We start from the raw sequence: 20,575 nt of genomic DNA, 5'->3' as shown, positions 1-20,575 counted from the left end.
CATCCTCCTGAAGTGCTCTTTCTATCATCAGCACTTCCAGCCCAATCTGCATCACAATACCCTATCAAAGTTGAGTTCTTGGTCTGGGAATACAGAATCCCATAATCACTGGTGCCCTTTATATACTTCAGAATCCTTTTGACTTGCACAAGATGGCTCATCTTTGGCTTGGCTTGGTATCTTGCACAAACACCAACAGCAAAGGTGATGTCTGGTCTACTAGCTGTGAGATACAAGAGACTGCCAATCATGCTCCTGTACAGACTTTGGTCAACATCAATGCCATTCTCATCTTTGGTTAGCTTCAGATGAGTAGCAGCTGGAGTTCTCTTGTGTGCTGCAGTGTCCATTCCAAACTTTTTGACCATGTTCTTCGCATACTTGCTTTGAGAAACAAATATGGTGTCTTCCATTTGTTTAACTTGCAGACCAAGGAAATATGTCAGCTCACCTACCAAACTCATTTCAAACTCTGATTGCATTTGTTGTACAAAATGTTGCACCATCTTTTCAGACATTCCACCAAATACTATGTCATCAACATATATTTGGGCAATCATCAGCTTTTCTTCTTGTTCTTTAACAAACAAGGTTTTGTCATGGCCTCCTTTTCTGTATCCTTGACTAACAAGAAAATTTGTCAGCCTTTCATACCAGGCCCTTGGAGCCTGTTTCAGTCCATAAAGGGCCTTCTTCAGCTTGTACACATGATCAGGATTAGCAGGATCTACAAAACCTTTAGGCTGCTCCACATAAACTTCTTCATGTAGGTACCCATTAAGAAAGGCACTCTTGACATCCATTTGGTACAGCTTAAATTTGAAGATGCATGCTATACCAAGAAGTAGTCTAATAGATTCCAGTCTTGCAACTGGCGCAAATGTTTCATCAAAATCAAGTCCTTCAACCTGAGTGTACCCTTGAGCCACTAACCTTGCCTTGTTTCTTGTTACAACACCATTTTCATCTGACTTGTTCTTGAACACCCATTTTGTGCCTATGACATTAACACCATTGGGTCTAGGAACAAGATCCCACACATCACTTCTTCTAAACTGAGTCAATTCATCTTGCATGGCTTCTATCCAAAACTCATCAGTGAGAGCCTCTTTTACATTTTTAGGCTCAACTTTTGAAACAAAACATGAATTAGTAACCACTTCATTATTCCTTCTTGTAGCAATTCCTTGTTTAGGATTTCCTATGATGAGATCCTTGGGATGGTTCTTCTGGATTCTTATTGAAGGAACTTTACTTACTGGACGAGATGTAGAAATGGTTGATTCATCATCTGAATCTGATTCTTTTTCTGCTACAGCTTCTTCAGATGTTGGCAAAGTTGTTGCAACATCATCTTCAGTATCAGATGTTTTAGCAGATGTCAAATCATCTATCACAACATTGATAGATTCTACTATCACCTTAGTTCTCTGGTTGTAAACTCTGTAAGCCCTGCTGTTTGTTGAGTACCCAAGAAACAATCCTTCTTCACTTTTAGGATCCATTTTTCTCCTGTGCTCTCTATCAGATAGGATATAGCACTTACTTCCAAACACATGAAAGTGTTTGACAGTTGGTTTTCTGCCTTTCCACAGTTCATATAGTGTAGTAGAAGTTCCAGTTCTGAGTGTGACACGATTGTGAATATAACAAGCAGTATGCATAGCCTCAGCCCAGAATTGATATGGAAGATGTTTTGCATGCAACATCACTCTGGCTGACTCTTGTATTGTCCTGTTTTTCCTCTCAACAACACCATTTTGTTGAGGTGTGATTGGAGCTGAGAATTCATGCTTGATTCCTTCAGAGATGCAGAATTCAAGAAAGCTTGCATTCTCAAACTCTTTACCATGATCACTTCGTATCCTAACAATAGCAGAGTTTTTTTCTCTTTGGAGTTGAAGACAAAGTTCTTTGAAAGCATCAAAACTTTCAGATTTGTCTTTTAGAAATTCAATCCATGTGAACCTTGAAAAATCATCTACCATGACAAACGCGTACCTTTTTCCTCCAAGGCTCTCCACTTGCATTGGCCCCATCAGGTCTATGTGCAGTAACTCTAGAACCCTTGTTGTGGTAAGATGTTGCAACTTTGGATGCGACATCTTTGTCTGCTTCCCTATTTGACATTCTCCACATATACTTCCTTCCTCAATTTTGAGTTTTGGAAGACCTCTGATTGCCTCTTTAGCTATTGCCTTCTTCATGCCTTTGAGATGCAGGTGGCCAAGTTTTTGGTGCCACAATTTTACCTCATCTTCTTTACTAATAAGACATGTTGATACATCTTCTTCTTTAGGAATCCAGAGATAGCAGTTGTCTCTTGACCTTACTCCTTTCATCAACAGCTCTCCTTGCTCGTTTGTAACTAGGCATTCAGCTTTTGTGAAGTTAACTTTCATGCCTTGATCACAAAGTTGGCTTATGCTGATTAGATTAGCTTTAAGCCCTTTTACAAGCAGCACATTATCTAGCTTTGGTAGGCCATAGTTTGCAAGTTTACCAACTCCCTTGATCTCTCCTTTGGCTCCATCTCCAAAGGTAACAAAACTGGTAGCATATGACTTCAAGTCTTCAAGATAGTGTTCAACACCTGTCATGTGTCTAGAACAACCACTATCAAAGTACCATGTTTCTCTTGAAGAAGCTCTCAAGGATGTATGAGCTATTAGACCTGTGATCTTCTTCTTTTCTCTCCATTCCTGTCTTGTTGTAACATTAGGAAAGACAGGAGTGTAGAATTCTTGATGAACTCTCCTTGGATATCCGTGCAGCCTATAGCAGAAAGGCCTAATATGTCCTTTCCTTCCACAATGATGACATGTCCAGTTATAGTACCTGGGCACAGGTTGTTCCATAAGATGTTGCGACAATCCTCCTGACACAAACGTGTTGTTGATTGGAGTATGTATAGTGGCATTGTTGAACTTCATCTGTTGCTTTACTCTTTCATGTTCAAAACCAATGGGCTTAGGTTTCCCGTAGTTTTGTCTTTGTAACATTTCTTCAAAAGCATCAGTACCTTTGGTCATCATCTTAGCCACTTTTGTGACTTGATCCAAGTCAGCATTTAACTTGGTCACTTCTTCACCTTGTTCAGCAACTTTACACAGGAGGTTAGACTTCTCCATTTCCAACTGTTGAATTTGACTACTCTGATCTTCAACCTTAATGTTGAGATTATTAATGTTCATGAGTAAGTCATTTCTCTCAGCTTGCAGTTTGCCATTGATCTTCTTTTGTTTCTCCAATGCTTTGCAAACTTCTATACTTCTATTGTGAAGATCTTTATAAGTAGCAGCTAGTTCCTCATAAGTTACTTCCTCATCACATGATTCTGAGTCAGATACACAAACTCCTGTTAAAGCATTAACAAATTTGGCAGATTCTTCCTCCTCTGAATCTGTATCAGACCATGAAACAACAAGACTTTTCTTTTGCCTTTTTAGAAAGGTTGGACATTCAGGTCTGATATGGCCAAAACCTTCACATTCATGGCACCTCACTCCTCTTTCATCTTCGTTTGTCTTCTTCTGAGAGCTGGACTGTTTGTTGCTGTTGAATCGACCATTTGGCTTGGCCCTTTGATCTACTTTCTTCATCAACTTGTTGAATTGTCTCCCAAGCATAGCCATGGATTCAGCTAAGCTTTCTTCACTTTCAGATTCAACTTGTAAATCATCAGCAGCACTTTTTGAAGCAAAGGCTAGATTCTTATCTTTCTTTTCATTTCTCCTGTTTAGGCCAATTTCATAGGTCTGAAGTGATCCTATGAGTTCATCTAAATTTAGACTTGAAAGATCATGAGCCTCCTCAATAGCTGTCACCTTCATATCAAATCTTTTAGGCAAAGATCTGAGTATTTTTCCTACTAGCTCCTCATCTGAGATAGGTTTTCCAAGTGCATCAAACGAATTTGCAAAGTCAAGCACATTCATCTGAAAGTCATGAATGGTTTCTTCCTCCTTCATTCTGAGATTCTCAAAATTGGTTTTGAGCATCTGAAGTTTAGATAGCTTAACTTTTGATGTTCCTTCATGAGCTTTTCTCAGAATTTCCCAGGCATGCTTAGCAGTAATACATCTCTTAACAAGCCTGAACATGTTTGCATCCACACCATTAAAAATTGCATACAAGGCTTTGGAGTTGCCAAGTGCCAGATCATCCTCATCTTTAGTCCATTCATCATTTGGCTTCTTGACATCCGTTTTATTGCCATCTTTGTCAAGAACCATTGGTGGTTCCCATCCACGTAACACAGCCTTCCATGTCCTGCTGTCAATTGATTTTATGAAAGCCTCCATTTTAGATTTCCAATAATCATAGTTCTCAGGACCTGTCAGTAAGGGGGGTTTAGACACTGACCCTCCTTCTTTATCCATTGTACCAGAAAGTACTCTCCCTGGAGCTCACCCAAAATAACAGAACAGGGTGCCTGCTCTGATGCCAATTGAAATTCTGGTATCACTAGAATGATGTTGCCTAAGATGTCCCAACAACTACTTTGTGGATAATGTTGTTTTCTATTGTTGGCACATCTTATATAACATATAAAATACTGACAGAAAATAAATAAGGTGCACAAGTAATTGTTAACCCAGTTCAGCCAACTGCCTACTCTGGGGGATACCAATCCAGGAAGGAAATCCACTAATAGCTCTAGTTACTAAGACCTCCAGCAAACCCTAGGATTTACGCCTTAAACTAAGACCTCCAGCAAACCCCTGGTTTACGCCTTATAACCTCGACACTACTCATGCAACTTCTGCCTAGGAACTCCTAGACATGAGATCCCATCTCACTTCCACTCACACAACACAACCTGTGTTGATTATACAATGTTAGGAATGATGTGGCGACAACTTGTCAAGACAACACTTCACTTTTGCTTAAAAGCTTCAAATGAATCACACACGGTAAACTCCGTACTTCAAAGCTTAGGAGTAACCTTAAAATAATAAACTTACTTCTTAACTCGTGTTATAGAATCCACAAGCAAGAATTACAATCAAATAATAAAACACTCAACAAAGACTCAACAAAGACTCAATATGTGTAACTAATATTTTTCAATGAGATGCTTAGTCTTGAACTTGATCTTCGTATATATAATGATCTAGCACGCTCCTCTTTCTTCATTACTCATAGGACGCTCCTTGTAGCTCATAAAAGGTGATCTGATTCTCTTTTGATCTTTATCAAGAATGTATATAAACTTTCCAAAAGTGTTTAAGGACTTTATAGGATAATTGTGATCATACCGTTGTACCATTAAGTCTGTCTTATCCTTAAAACTCCTGATCAGATCAAATCTCCATTGAGCGTGCTCTTTAAGTGGATTTCCATATATAGCAGATGCTCTCATAAATGCGCGAGATTTCCTTGAATAAAAAGGATGTTGTAACATGTTTTCCAACATCTTGTTAGTATTTGTTTTAGCAAAATTAAGCCAATTCAAATATCCAACACATTGGCAGCAATGTTGCTCCCATTTTGCTTAAGTATCCAAATTCCCCCAGCATGACCGCGAGCATCCACACAGTGCACATCTACATAAGCAGCTCTATTCCAAAACTGTTTAGTCTTCTGAAAACTAGTGTGAGTCTCCATAATAATTAGGAAGGTGGGTGAATGTTTCCTAATTAAATCCATCAAATGTCTTTTTGCTTTCTTATTTGCTGCCCCCCAAATATTCCAGGACAGCAGAGTAACTTCTTTGAATCCTATCATCATTGACAAAATTGGAGACAAAGAAGAGTTACAAGAGCAACTTACTTACAAGGCTCCCAATCTATGGGAGACTCCGGAACACGTTCCTCAACTTGGGAACCACTTTCTTCCACGTTAATGGGTCGAACTGTAGCATCAAATTTAAAGGTTATGTTGCCTTTATTTTCTGGCGGGTCTTTGCTGCCCTTCTGATCGCGTTTGTTATTTTTTCCATCGGGGGTGCAAAGAGTAAAGTCTATTGAAGCATGAGGATTTGGGCTTGTTTTGAAGTTAGGCCCAACCATGTTTTCATGCATGGTATTCACGTGATGCCTAGCAAGGGAGCTTGCTTCATTCTTCTCACGTGGGCCCGCCTTCAAGCTTAGGTGGCGTGTCTCCCCATTAATTTCACTCTTATCAAATCTTCTTTTTTTGTTGTTTATATGGCTGGTCCCCACCCCATCTTGATGGTTGACATGTGATCCTTTAAAGGAGGAAACAAACTCTTTTCCTTTTTTATTCAAAGATTGTTGTTGCTCATTATTAGGTAATGATGAGGATTGACTATTGTTTACTTTTTTGTTCCTCTTTTTACGTTGCACAACTAGCCACTCCCCATGCACCTCTTTTAATATTTCAGATTCAGTTGCCTTTTCTACATCGATAACTGATTTTCCTTCAATGATTTCCTTAATTGGTTCTGTAACCACCGTTGCCTTCTCCGGTCTGCCACCAGGTTGCACTGTTTTTTCCGACGCCGACACTTTTTTAACAAGAGTTTTTTCACAATTGCGGGTATGATGACCATAGCAGCCACAACCTCCACAAATAATATGCAGGCCTTCATATTGGACATTATACCAATGTCCATTAACATTAACCTTTCCAACCACCGGTAGAGTTAGGTCGATCTCCACGCAAACTCTAGCAAAGCGGCCACGTTCCACCTTAAGCGTGTTAGTGTCCACCTTAATCGGTGTGCCAACCACCAAAGCCAATCCCAGTAAAACACTTTCATCGTAGTACAAAAGATTAAGTCCCGGGAATCGAATCCAAACCAAAGTCTTTTCCACTTTCGCATGTGGAGAGGCAAAATCAGGAGTCCATCTTGCTACAGCCAGATAATGATCAAACAACATCCATGGGCCAGCCGACATAATTTTCTCTCGATCTGCAAGCAGTTCACACTTCACCATATAGAAACCATTGTCTACATTCATGATTTCGAATCCCCCAGTGAGTCTCCATAGCTTTTGCAGCCGATCTTTCATCATATTAAATCCCACGTTCTTTCCCAATAGTTTGACAACGAGAGCCTCCTTCCAGGGATTGCACAATTCTTGAAAAAGTTTCTCATCCATTGTTACCTTTGGTAACAGACGATTTCCTTCCTCTAAGGTGACTTTCATCAATCCGTTTGCGATCAAATCTACTTTCTCTTTAGCTTGGATTTTCTCTTGACCTTCAGTCAGAATGTCCCTGAAGGACATCTTTTTCGGTTGGTGAGGCTGCCGCCCTCCCTCCGGTGGCTTTTGGGGCGGCGGCAGAGCAGCATTGAAAACAAATGCGTCCATAGGAGTCGGTATATCAGACATAATAATTAAAAACGCAGACACAGGAAAACACTCAATATAGGGCAGATCAGTAAACTCTCCTCAGCAGCCCAAGACTTCATCAAACGATCACTTTGTCAACACCGGTCCCTAACCAAACTAGGCCCTCCGTTACCGGAGGACCGTATTAGGACTTTAAACTCTCGGTTGACTCGGCAACCGATGAAGAAGCAGGCCTTGAGGAAGAAGAAGAAACTAAAGTTTCAAAACCCTAGCAGAGCTATCTTTCTTATGGTGCGGCGCACAAACTATATGATTGAAATCACTTTGTATTTCAATCATATATAATATTTATTCTCACATGAAATGCATGACTCCAAGAGTCATTTAGTTTCAGTACATAAAAAAATGAAAGAAATGTGTATTAATTACATGATATATTGGCGGGTATCGTGTATGCAGTTGGTGGTGTTCTTTGTGATTGAAATGCATAAATCTGGTCATATTTAGTTCATGATCATTAAATAAAATCAATTGTGTGATTCATCTAATATTCAAAATTAATTTTTTAATTTAAAATTAATAATATATTTTTCTTTTCTTTTCTTTAATTAATATTCGTAACACTTAAATTTTCAAATTAAAAATAAAACTCTCAATGTTTGATATCTCATTTGAACAATACTTGATAATGTTTTTCTTATCTCCCCACTATATTTTAGATACACATGAGTTGACTTAAAAGCATAGACCAAAAGTTGTGCGAAAATTATTTGGAGGATTGAAATTTGCTAAAAACATTTATAGAGACTAATTAAAGACGAAATTTGGGTATCTATTTCAAAATCTTTCACATAGTATTTTTTACACCAATACTTTATAAATGTACTATGACTATAAATATAAGCCTCGTAAAAATCATAAAAAAATAGACAACTTTATTAATATGAATAAAAACATGCATCTCCCATAGAAGTCACAAAAATAAAATGAAATAAAATTATGTCATCGTATTAATATGTGAGTATAAATATAGGTCTCGTAGAAATTATCAAAAAATAGATAAAACTATATTAATATATGAGTAAAAATATATGTCTCGTATAAAATATAAAAGCAATGTGTAATAAATAGGGTATAATAATTATAATAATATTCTTGTCAAAAAATAATTATAATATTATTTTAATAAATTTGATATTAAAAGCCAAAATTTTGATATGAAATGACAAAATTTATCCCTAGTTAAATGAGTTGTCAAGAAAGGAGAATGGGTAGAAATGGTATTTTATAGGTATCTTATTTTACTATACATGATAATAATAATTGACCATCTCTCATAACTGCATTGATGGTTACTTGCTTGTTGGTCAAAAGAATGGAATTGTTTTGCATGAGTACTATGTCAAATTGTTCAATAAAATTATATCAAGTAGTTTAAATAAAAACACAAGAGAGTCAAAATAAATCAGGTTGCTCGCTTAAGTGACCACATTTTTAGCTAGTGTCTAGATTCTGGTAAACATTTCAGATTGTATAGACCACATATTAATCAATGATATGCTATAAGCATTTTCTCGTAAAAAAAAAAAAGAGTGAAAGAAGAATTCAAGGAAAGAAATGGGGAATTTATGAGTTGAGTGTTTCCTTTGTTTGTGTTTGCACGATATTGTAGATTTGAAGTTATAATTGAGAACAAAGGAGTTTAATGACAAATTAACATGCACTTGACAATATAAAATAATTTTACACCATCATCAAATAGAAACTTACTGTCTTGCCATGTAGGCATATTTTGTAGAGTTTTATTTGTATGCACTGTCAGTGTAATTTTTTTTTACACATGCATTTAATGATGTATTGCTACATCATTTAATAAATATGACACATCATGTGTTTTTAAACACCATACATGATGTGTTGATATATTATTGGACGGATGTGTAAAATAACTTTACACTGATATAAATTAACCATCTTTTAAAAACAATTAATTAATACCACATACTCTATTCTTATTTGACATTAATTTACAGCAACAATACATATATTTTTTCTCAAAAAATAATAGTATTTTTTACTAATATTATACTCATTTGTATTTAAATTTTCATAGGATTTAAATTAGGGTTCTGCTAACATGTGCCCTAAGGGCACATTTTAAGGTGCATTTAATTAACTAATATCTCATTTAATTTATTTCAAAAATAGAAATAATCGATTTTATTAATTAAAAGACATGGTTCACTATATTTATTACCCTTTTAAGAAAATTGCATAGACAAAATATAATACTTGCCTAATTAAAAAAAAAAAATTACTTGCCAAATACTTGATGTGTGATCACGCGCTTGGTCAAATTTTTTTACTACAAAACTTTTCTTTTTAAGTGAAAACAAATTATAGTAAGTATTATAAAATTCTAAAATATATTAGCAATTCAAAAGTTAAAATAGTACTAACAATTGTTACCATTACAACATAATACTATAATACTCGATTTTGTTCACCGAAAAAAAAAACAAAAAACACAAGTTAGCATAAATCAAGTATTACCTGGAGTACTATAAGCCCGATTGTTAACAAACCAAGAAAAAATTGGATGCATATAATTATGGTCGTATTACCATCCGCGTGATCATAAATCAAATTTGGCAGTATATCATATTTTGCATTTTCAATTCTTTTAAATAGGTAATAAATATAGTGAACTATATCTTTTAATTAATAAAGTTGATTATTGCTATTTTTGAAATAAATTAAGTGGGATATTAGTTCATTAAATGCACCTTAAAATGTGCCCTTGGGGCACATGTTAGCATTTGCCTTTAAATTATATACACGTGTGGCGATACACCATTAAATTACAGTAACGATGCTTCATGGTATTGTCTCTAGTTGTTGCAAAGTGGCTTGGATATGGATTTCCTGATGTGTCTTTGAGTAGTATAGGAGATATATTATAAATGTTCATTAGTGAGATTGAGAGTGTAAACCCTTTATAAACGTTCGTTAGTGAGATTGAGAGTGTAAACCCTATATAATGTGGAATCTTTGGTGCTATAATCGATGGTGTCGACTACTGTTTCAGCTGTTTTTGCTCAACTGCATATCTCACAACGAGCATTCAAAACATTGTTTCCGCCGCTTAGTTCGGCCAACTCTTGAAGTCTGTTGGCAGAATGATGACAACATGCAATGGTTCTCAACGTGGATGACAATACTTTAACTAACCAAGTAAAATAAGTGTTCCATTTTTTCTAATCCGAATTGATCAATCCGAACTGGAGCAGTTTTAAGAACCAGAACAGAAGCTCTCTAATCAAACAGGGTCATATGATTCCAACTGTCTTTTGATTTTGCTAACACAGATCCCTTACAAAACAATAACCAATTTTACAAAATAAAAATTACTTGAAATTAATTTATCCAAATACACTATAAAAGACCAACCTGAAAGTAGCAAGGAACACCATGAAAATATCCTGTATTCACTATCAAGTAATGTGTGAATGTACCAAACTACTTCCGGTCCTCAATTAACTTAATATAATGCATAAAGAAAACTCATCCATACTACATAACTGTATTCATTGTCACAATGAAGTAAACTAAAATTTTCATAATTTACTAGAACTATACCTAGGTGAGAAAACCTGTAAGAACTTAAACATAAAAATAAATGTGTGGTCAGTTCCAAATTGTGAACCTCTCCATCTTACATGGCAGGGGCATACAATCATCGACTTGCATGAAAAGCCAATTTTGCAGAGATGTCCATGTCCAACCTAATAAGACTTGAGATCTCTCAGTCGTACAACTTGGAGTGAGGGAGATAAATTTGATTCCTGTATTATGCCAATTCCTATTCTATAAATTGCATGGCAGATATGTACAGAGGAGATTTTGAGACCGTTGTCATTTGAAAGAATCACGATGAATAAGGGCTCTGGCCGTGAAATCCTGATCTTGAAGAAGTAAAAGAAGATCTCGAAGAATTAAGAGGCTCGGCTATTGAGAAGAAAAACAAATTGTGGTCATATATGATGTCAAAACAAAATTAATTCAGCAACACAAAGTCAAATAAAAAACGAGAAAAACTCACGACTAATGCTCAAGAGACCATAAATGGAAAATAATTAGCAGAATACAACTATATATAATCCATTAAAATTGCAAACAACGATGGACAAGTAATAAGGTAGACGTACATGTATGTATTTTAAGAAGTTTTGGGTTCAAAAGCCTCAAAACAAGACTTCCAGAAGTCACAGATGAAGGAAAACTACAGATTTTTAAGTGTACGCCCTACAAGGTCATGCTCGTGAATACTTGAAAACAAGAGAAATGGCCAAAAAAAAACTATTTCAAATTTTTAATGAGACGAGACCCTTGAACTATTTGATTCCAAAATTGGGTGGTTCATATGTTTGAGAATGACATTATATAAAGCTTGTTGTATAAGAAGGAAACCTAATGTAACAATTTTTTCTGTAATTATTGAAAAAATATATACTCAAGATAGACCAATTTAAATGAAAAAATAAGCCCAAACACCAATACTGTACCCATGATAAAATGACATAATTTTAATAGTCAAACTTGCCTTCTTCATCCTCCTCTCCATTTTGGCTTGTAAAGAATGGGGTAAGATAGTTTCTATCTAATGCCGTAAAAGATGCAGCACTGCAATAAATAAGTGAAGTGAAATTAGCAGTGGCAACATCATTGAGGTAAAAGTTTGGTAAACAGATTTGAATGGGACAGAACATAACATGTGTCAGCTCTATGATTGATAAAATTCAAGAACATGTATGTGCGCATGCACACATATTTGACAATGTAGTAGTTTCAAAATACCTCTTGTGTAATTCTTTTAGCTTCATCTTTATTTTGTTCCCAGACGACGACGATTCTTCCTCCTCCTCCTCGTATGAAGGAGCAACATAACCATTGTTCCCCCCGTAATTCTTGCAAAGGAAACGGAAATATTAGTTGAAATAGAAACAGACAAGAGACACATGAAGTAGATTCATTAAGTTAAATATTATCCATTGTCAGGAATCAGAATCAATGGGACCGTCAAAATTTAGTTTTTCAAAGTGGAAGTTAACACCATTTGAGAACAAAAACTTCTAACAGAACATGGGTTCTTAAAATTAAAAATCACAGTGATGGGTAGGTTGTTGAAGTATGTTTATCCCTGCTATCAGGCGATCACGGGACAATTATATGAAATACTTAATTCAGAGTTGGGAATTTTGATACCTAAATCCTATTTTAGCCAGACGGGCCAGTCATCAACCTCTACTTCATAGGCTAGGACTTTTTGAATGTTTCTCTAATTGAATGGTTGAAAACATTATATTTAGATGCAGTTCAAAAACATAACCACAAGCTCAACCACATGCTTCAACTTCTTTCTGCAGCAAATATAGCCTAATTATTTGTATCAAAATAATTTTTGCACACGAAAGGAAATGCTATTTCTGTACAACCTGGTCCCACTCCCACCCATACCTAAACACATCCCTTCTTGCATGCTTCTATTATTTAGGAAAGCAAAAGAAATTCATCTTGTGTGCTAAGACTATCACCAAAGTGAGTAAACCAAAATGAATTGTGCATGAGGACAGAGGTTACAATTAAATTACAATACTACTGAGTTACTACAAATGTTTCTCGATTAAAAAAAATAAAATGCATAACAATGCTTCAAATAAAATTAGAATAGAATAAATTAAACGACATTGGAAAAAAGTATTTGACTGGAGCACCAGCAATGTAAGGGCCCGCTTACTTTGTTTTCAATTTTTCATTTTCTGTTTTCAATAATATACACATGCTAGTGCATACATAATAAAGAAGATAGTATACAAAGTGACTTAGTGAGATGATATACACAGTCAAGAAGTATCATATTTGGAAATGATGAAAACGCTATAAAGTATGTTATTACTTCTTGCATCACTAATCTCCATTTTGGATAGCATTTCTCTGACTATACATACGAAGCGTATTTTATTGAAAACAGAATATGAAAATTTGAAAATAAAGTATATGAGCTCTAAGGTCCCAATTACTTTGTGAAAATATTTTTTATTTTCATTTTCTAAAATGCGTTGAGTTAACTTGCTAACAAATAGATAATAGACTCTTAAAGTGATCAATTGTGTGTATTTTTTGGAAACAATGAAATACATAATTCCTAACTAGCATTTGATCTTCTCTCCATCACAATGGTTCACTTCAAGAATCTCACACCTTCTTGTTAGCAAGTTAAAAATCAACACATGCTTCAATAAAAGACAACACATGTTTGTTACAGTTTCTCACTTCTTTCAAACATCCAACAATGACACCATAAGTCCATAAGTATCAATATCTCTTTAACAAGAACAATCACATTGTATGAAATGAATGAGATATAGCATCTTGGAGCAAGCCCAGATCATATTTGTATTTGGCAACATCATCTTCAGTATCAGATGTTTTAGCAGATGTCAAATCATCTATCACAACATTGATAGATTCTACTATCACCTTAGTTCTCTGGTTGTAAACTCTGTAAGCCATGCTGTTTGTTGAGTACCCAAGAAACAATCCTTCTTCACTTTTAGGATCCATTTTTCTCCTGTGCTCTCTATCAGATAGGATATAGCACTTACTTCCAAACACATGAAAGTGTTTGACAGTTGGTTTTCTGCCTTTCCACAGTTCATATAGTGTAGTAGAAGTTCCAGTTCTGAGTGTGACACGATTGTGAATATAACAAGCAGTATGCATAGCCTCAGCCCAGAATTGATATGGAAGATGTTTTGCATGCAACATCACTCTGGCTGACTCTTGTATTGTCCTGTTTTTCCTCTCAACAACACCATTTTGTTGAGGTGTGATTGGAGCTGAGAATTCATGCTTGATTCCTTCAGAGATGCAGAATTCAAGAAAGCTTGCATTCTCAAACTCTTTACCATGATCACTTCGTATCCTAACAATAGCAGAGTTTTTTTCTCTTTGGAGTTGAAGACAAAGTTCTTTGAAAGCATCAAAACTTTCAGATTTGTCTTTTAGAAATTCAATCCATGTGAACCTTGAAAAATCATCTACCATGACAAACGCGTACCTTTTTCCTCCAAGGCTCTCCACTTGCATTGGCCCCATCAGGTCTATGTGCAGTAACTCTAGAACCCTTGTTGTGGTAAGATGTTGCAACTTTGGATGCGACATCTTTGTCTGCTTCCCTATTTGACATTCTCCACATATACTTCCTTCCTCAATTTTGAGTTTTGGAAGACCTCTGATTGCCTCTTTAGCTATTGCCTTCTTCATGCCTTTGAGATGCAGGTGGCCAAGTTTTTGGTGCCACAATTTTACCTCATCTTCTTTACTAATAAGACATGTTGATACATCTTCTTCTTTAGGAATCCAGAGATAGCAGTTGTCTCTTGACCTTACTCCTTTCATCAACAGCTCTCCTTGCTCGTTTGTAACTAGGCATTCAGCTTTTGTGAAGTTAACTTTCATGCCTTGATCACAAAGTTGGCTTATGCTGATTAGATTAGCTTTAAGCCCTTTTACAAGCAGCACATTATCTAGCTTTGGTAGGCCATAGTTTGCAAGTTTACCAACTCCCTTGATCTCTCCTTTGGCTCCATCTCCAAAGGTAACAAAACTGGTAGCATATGACTTCAAGTCTTCAAGATAGTGTTCAACACCTGTCATGTGTCTAGAACAACCACTATCAAAGTACCATGTTTCTCTTGAAGAAGCTCTCAAGGATGTATGAGCTATTAGACCTGTGATCTTCTTCTTTTCTCTCCATTCCTGTCTTGTTGTAACATTAGGAAAGACAGGAGTGTAGAATTCTTGATGAACTCTCCTTGGATATCCGTGCAGCCTATAGCAGAAAGGCCTAATATGTCCTTTCCTTCCACAATGATGACATGTCCAGTTATAGTACCTGGGCACAGGTTGTTCCATAAGATGTTGCGACAATCCTCCTGACACAAACGTGTTGTTGATTGGAGTATGTATAGTGGCATTGTTGAACTTCATCTGTTGCTTTACTCTTTCATGTTCAAAACCAATGGGCTTAGGTTTCCCGTAGTTTTGTCTTTGTAACATTTCTTCAAAAGCATCAGTACCTTTGGTCATCATCTTAGCCACTTTTGTGACTTGATCCAAGTCAGCATTTAACTTGGTCACTTCTTCACCTTGTTCAGCAACTTTACACAGGAGGTTAGACTTCTCCATTTCCAACTGTTGAATTTGACTACTCTGATCTTCAACCTTAATGTTGAGATTATTAATGTTCATGAGTAAGTCATTTCTCTCAGCTTGCAGTTTGCCATTGATCTTCTTTTGTTTCTCCAATGCTTTGCAAACTTCTATACTTCTATTGTGAAGATCTTTATAAGTAGCAGCTAGTTCCTCATAAGTTACTTCCTCATCACATGATTCTGAGTCAGATACACAAACTCCTGTTAAAGCATTAACAAATTTGGCAGATTCTTCCTCCTCTGAATCTGTATCAGACCATGAAACAACAAGACTTTTCTTTTGCCTTTTTAGAAAGGTTGGACATTCAGGTCTGATATGGCCAAAACCTTCACATTCATGGCACCTCACTCCTCTTTCATCTTCATTTGTCTTCTTCTGAGAGCTGGACTGTTTGTTGCTGTTGAATCGACCATTTGGCTTGGCCCTTTGATCTACTTTCTTCATCAACTTGTTGAATTGTCTCCCAAGCATAGCCATGGATTCAGCTAAGCTTTCTTCACTTTCAGATTCAACTTGTAAATCATCAGCAGCACTTTTTGAAGCAAAGGCTAGATTCTTATCTTTCTTTTCATTTCTCCTGTTTAGGCCAATTTCATAGGTCTGAAGTGATCCTATGAGTTCATCTAAATTTAGACTTGAAAGATCATGAGCCTCCTCAATAGCTGTCACCTTCATATCAAATCTTTTAGGCAAAGATCTGAGTATTTTTCCTACTAGCTCCTCATCTGAGATAGGTTTTCCAAGTGCATCAAACGAATTTGCAAAGTCAAGCACATTCATCTGAAAGTCATGAATGGTTTCTTCCTCCTTCATTCTGAGATTCTCAAAATTGGTTTTGAGCATCTGAAGTTTAGATAGCTTAACTTTTGATGTTCCTTCATGAGCTTTTCTCAGAATTTCCCAGGCATGCTTAGCAGTAATACATCTCTTAACAAGCCTGAACATGTTTGCATCCACACCATTAAAAATTGCATACAAGGCTTTGGAGTTGCCAAGTGCCAGATCATCCTCATCTTTAGTCCATTCATCATTTGGCTTCTTGACATCCGTTTTATTGCCATCTTTGTCAAGAACCATTGGTGGTTCCCATCCACGTAACACAGCCTTCCATGTCCTGCTGTCAATTGATTTTATGAAAGCCTCCATTTTAGATTTCCAATAATCATAGTTCTCAGGACCTGTCAGTAAGGGGGGTTTAGACACTGACCCTCCTTCTTTATCCATTGTACCAGAAAGTACTCTCCCTGGAGCTCACCCAAAATAACAGAACAGGGTGCCTGCTCTGATGCCAATTGAAATTCTGGTATCACTAGAATGATGTTGCCTAAGATGTCCCAACAACTACTTTGTGGATAATGTTGTTTTCTATTGTTGGCACATCTTATATAACATATAAAATACTGACAGAAAATAAATAAGGTGCACAAGTAATTGTTAACCCAGTTCAGCCAACTGCCTACTCTGGGGGATACCAATCCAGGAAGGAAATCCACTAATAGCTCTAGTTACTAAGACCTCCAGCAAACCCTAGGATTTACGCCTTAAACTAAGACCTCCAGCAAACCCCTGGTTTACGCCTTATAACCTCGACACTACTCATGCAACTTCTGCCTAGGAACTCCTAGACATGAGATCCCATCTCACTTCCACTCACACAACACAACCTGTGTTGATTATACAATGTTAGGAATGATGTGGCGACAACTTGTCAAGACAACACTTCACTTTTGCTTAAAAGCTTCAAATGAATCACACACGGTAAACTCCGTACTTCAAAGCTTAGGAGTAACCTTAAAATAATAAACTTACTTCTTAACTCGTGTTATAGAATCCACAAGCAAGAATTACAATCAAATAATAAAACACTCAACAAAGACTCAACAAAGACTCAATATGTGTAACTAATATTTTTCAATGAGATGCTTAGTCTTGAACTTGATCTTCGTATATATAATGATCTAGCACGCTCCTCTTTCTTCATTACTCATAGGACGCTCCTTGTAGCTCATAAAAGGTGATCTGATTCTCTTTTGATCTTTATCAAGAATGTATATAAACTTTCCAAAAGTGTTTAAGGACTTTATAGGATAATTGTGATCATACCGTTGTACCATTAAGTCTGTCTTATCCTTAAAACTCCTGATCAGATCAAATCTCCATTGAGCGTGCTCTTTAAGTGGATTTCCATATATAGCAGATGCTCTCATAAATGCGCGAGATTTCCTTGAATAAAAAGGATGTTGTAACATGTTTTCCAACATCTTGTTAGTATTTGTTTTAGCAAAATTAAGCCAATTCAAATATCCAACACATTGGCAGCAATGTTGCTCCCATTTTGCTTAAGTATCCAAATTCCCCCAGCATGACCGCGAGCATCCACACAGTGCACATCTACATAAGCAGCTCTATTCCAAAACTGTTTAGTCTTCTGAAAACTAGTGTGAGTCTCCATAATAATTAGGAAGGTGGGTGAATGTTTCCTAATTAAATCCATCAAATGTCTTTTTGCTTTCTTATTTGCTGCCCCCCAAATATTCCAGGACAGCAGAGTAACTTCTTTGAATCCTATCATCATTGACAAAATTGGAGACAAAGAAGAGTTACAAGAGCAACTTACTTACAAGGCTCCCAATCTATGGGAGACTCCGGAACACGTTCCTCAACTTGGGAACCACTTTCTTCCACGTTAATGGGTCGAACTGTAGCATCAAAATTAAAGGTTATGTTGCCTTTATTTTCTGGCGGGTCTTTGCTGCCCTTCTGATCGCGTTTGTTATTTTTTCCATCGGGGGTGCAAAGAGTAAAGTCTATTGAAGCATGAGGATTTGGGCTTGTTTTGAAGTTAGGCCCAACCATGTTTTCATGCATGGTATTCACGTGATGCCTAGCAAGGGAGCTTGCTTCATTCTTCTCACGTGGGCCCGCCTTCAAGCTTAGGTGGCGTGTCTCCCCATTAATTTCACTCTTATCAAATCTTCTTTTTTTGTTGTTTATATGGCTGGTCCCCACCCCATCTTGATGGTTGACATGTGATCCTTTAAAGGAGGAAACAAACTCTTTTCCTTTTTTATTCAAAGATTGTTGTTGCTCATTATTAGGTAATGATGAGGATTGACTATTGTTTACTTTTTTGTTCCTCTTTTTACGTTGCACAACTAGCCACTCCCCATGCACCTCTTTTAATATTTCAGATTCAGTTGCCTTTTCTACATCGATAACTGATTTTCCTTCAATGATTTCCTTAATTGGTTCTGTAACCACCGTTGCCTTCTCCGGTCTGCCACCAGGTTGCACTGTTTTTTCCGACGCCGACACTTTTTTAACAAGAGTTTTTTCACAATTGCGGGTATGATGACCATAGCAGCCACAACCTCCACAAATAATATGCAGGCCTTCATATTGGACATTATACCAATGTCCATTAACATTAACCTTTCCAACCACCGGTAGAGTTAGGTCGATCTCCACGCAAACTCTAGCAAAGCGGCCACGTTCCACCTTAAGCGTGTTAGTGTCCACCTTAATCGGTGTGCCAACCACCAAAGCCAATCCCAGTAAAACACTTTCATCGTAGTACAAAAGATTAAGTCCCGGGAATCGAATCCAAACCAAAGTCTTTTCCACTTTCGCATGTGGAGAGGCAAAATCAGGAGTCCATCTTGCTACAGCCAAATAATGATCAAACAACATCCATGGGCCAGCCGACATAATTTTCTCTCGATCTGCAAGCAGTTCACACTTCACCATATAGAAACCATTGTCTACATTCATGATTTCGAATCCCCCAGTGAGTCTCCATAGCTTTTGCAGCCGATCTTTCATCATATTAAATCCCACGTTCTTTCCCAATAGTTTGACAACGAGAGCCTCCTTCCAGGGATTGCACAATTCTTGAAAAAGTTTCTCATCCATTGTTACCTTTGGTAACAGACGATTTCCTTCCTCTAAGGTGACTTTCATCAATCCGTTTGCGATCAAATCTACTTTCTCTTTAGCTTGGATTTTCTCTTGACCTTCAGTCAGAATGTCCCTGAAGGACATCTTTTTCGGTTGGTGAGGCTGCCGCCCTCCCTCCGGTGGCTTTTGGGGCGGCGGCAGAGCAGCATTGAAAACAAATGCGTCCATAGGAGTCGGTATATCAGACATAATAATTAAAAACGCAGACACAGGAAAACACTCAATATAGGGCAGATCAGTAAACTCTCCTCAGCAGCCCAAGACTTCATCAAACGATCACTTTGTCAACACCGGTCCCTAACCAAACTAGGCCCTCCGTTACCGGAGGACCGTATTAGGACTTTAAACTCTCGGTTGACTCGGCAACCGATGAAGAAGCAGGCCTTGAGGAAGAAGAAGAAACTAAAGTTTCAAAACCCTAGCAGAGCTATCTTTCTTATGGTGCGGCGCACAAACTATATGATTGAAATCACTTTGTATTTCAATCATATATAATATTTATTCTCACATGAAATGCATGACTCCAAGAGTCATTTAGTTTCAGTACATAAAAAAATGAAAGAAATGTGTATTAATTACATGATATATTGGCGGGTATCGTGTATGCAGTTGGTGGTGTTCTTTGTGATTGAAATGCATAAATCTGGTCATATTTAGTTCATGATCATTAAATAAAATCAATTGTGTGATTCATCTAATATTCAAAATTAATTTTTTAATTTAAAATTAATAATATATTTTTCTTTTCTTTTCTTTAATTAATATTCGTAACACTTAAATTTTCAAATTAAAAATAAAACTCTCAATGTTTGATATCTCATTTGAACAATACTTGATAATGTTTTTCTTATCTCCCCACTATATTTTAGATACACATGAGTTGACTTAAAAGCATAGACCAAAAGTTGTGCGAAAATTATTTGGAGGATTGAAATTTGCTAAAAACATTTATAGAGACTAATTAAAGACGAAATTTGGGTATCTATTTCAAAATCTTTCACATAGTATTTTTTACACCAATACTTTATAAATGTACTATGACTATAAATATAAGCCTCGTAAAAATCATAAAAAAA

The 20,575-nt window shown here is 36.6% G+C and overlaps 2 protein-coding genes across 2 annotated transcripts; both read right to left on the bottom strand.

Annotated features, from left to right (window-relative positions):
* Nucleotides 1-5,771: 5,771 nt before the first annotated feature.
* LOC123896261 lies at nucleotides 5,772-7,556 on the bottom strand. Its single transcript, XM_045946673.1, has one exon. It carries the CDS (start codon nucleotides 7,302-7,304, stop codon nucleotides 5,772-5,774), a length of 1,533 nt encoding a protein of 510 aa, XP_045802629.1. The 5' UTR covers nucleotides 7,305-7,556.
* Nucleotides 7,557-17,902: 10,346 nt separating this feature from the next.
* On the bottom strand, nucleotides 17,903-19,942 carry LOC123897478. The gene has a single exon (XM_045948136.1). It carries the CDS (start codon nucleotides 19,686-19,688, stop codon nucleotides 18,156-18,158), a length of 1,533 nt encoding a protein of 510 aa, XP_045804092.1. The 5' UTR covers nucleotides 19,689-19,942; the 3' UTR covers nucleotides 17,903-18,155.
* Nucleotides 19,943-20,575: the final 633 nt, after the last annotated feature.

The sequence above is a fragment of the Trifolium pratense genome, linkage group LG7 (genome assembly GCF_020283565.1).
Source record: "Trifolium pratense cultivar HEN17-A07 linkage group LG7, ARS_RC_1.1, whole genome shotgun sequence".
Taxonomy (NCBI): Eukaryota; Viridiplantae; Streptophyta; class Magnoliopsida; order Fabales; family Fabaceae; genus Trifolium; species Trifolium pratense.
The sequence above is the reverse complement of the archived record's forward strand: the minus strand, read 5'-3'. Positions and strand labels throughout refer to the sequence as shown.

Coding starts and splice junctions, on each gene's coding strand:
- LOC123896261 (XM_045946673.1), bottom strand. CDS start 7,304: ATGTCTGATATACCGACTCCTATGGACGCATTTGTTTTCAATGCTGCT.
- LOC123897478 (XM_045948136.1), bottom strand. CDS start 19,688: ATGTCTGATATACCGACTCCTATGGACGCATTTGTTTTCAATGCTGCT.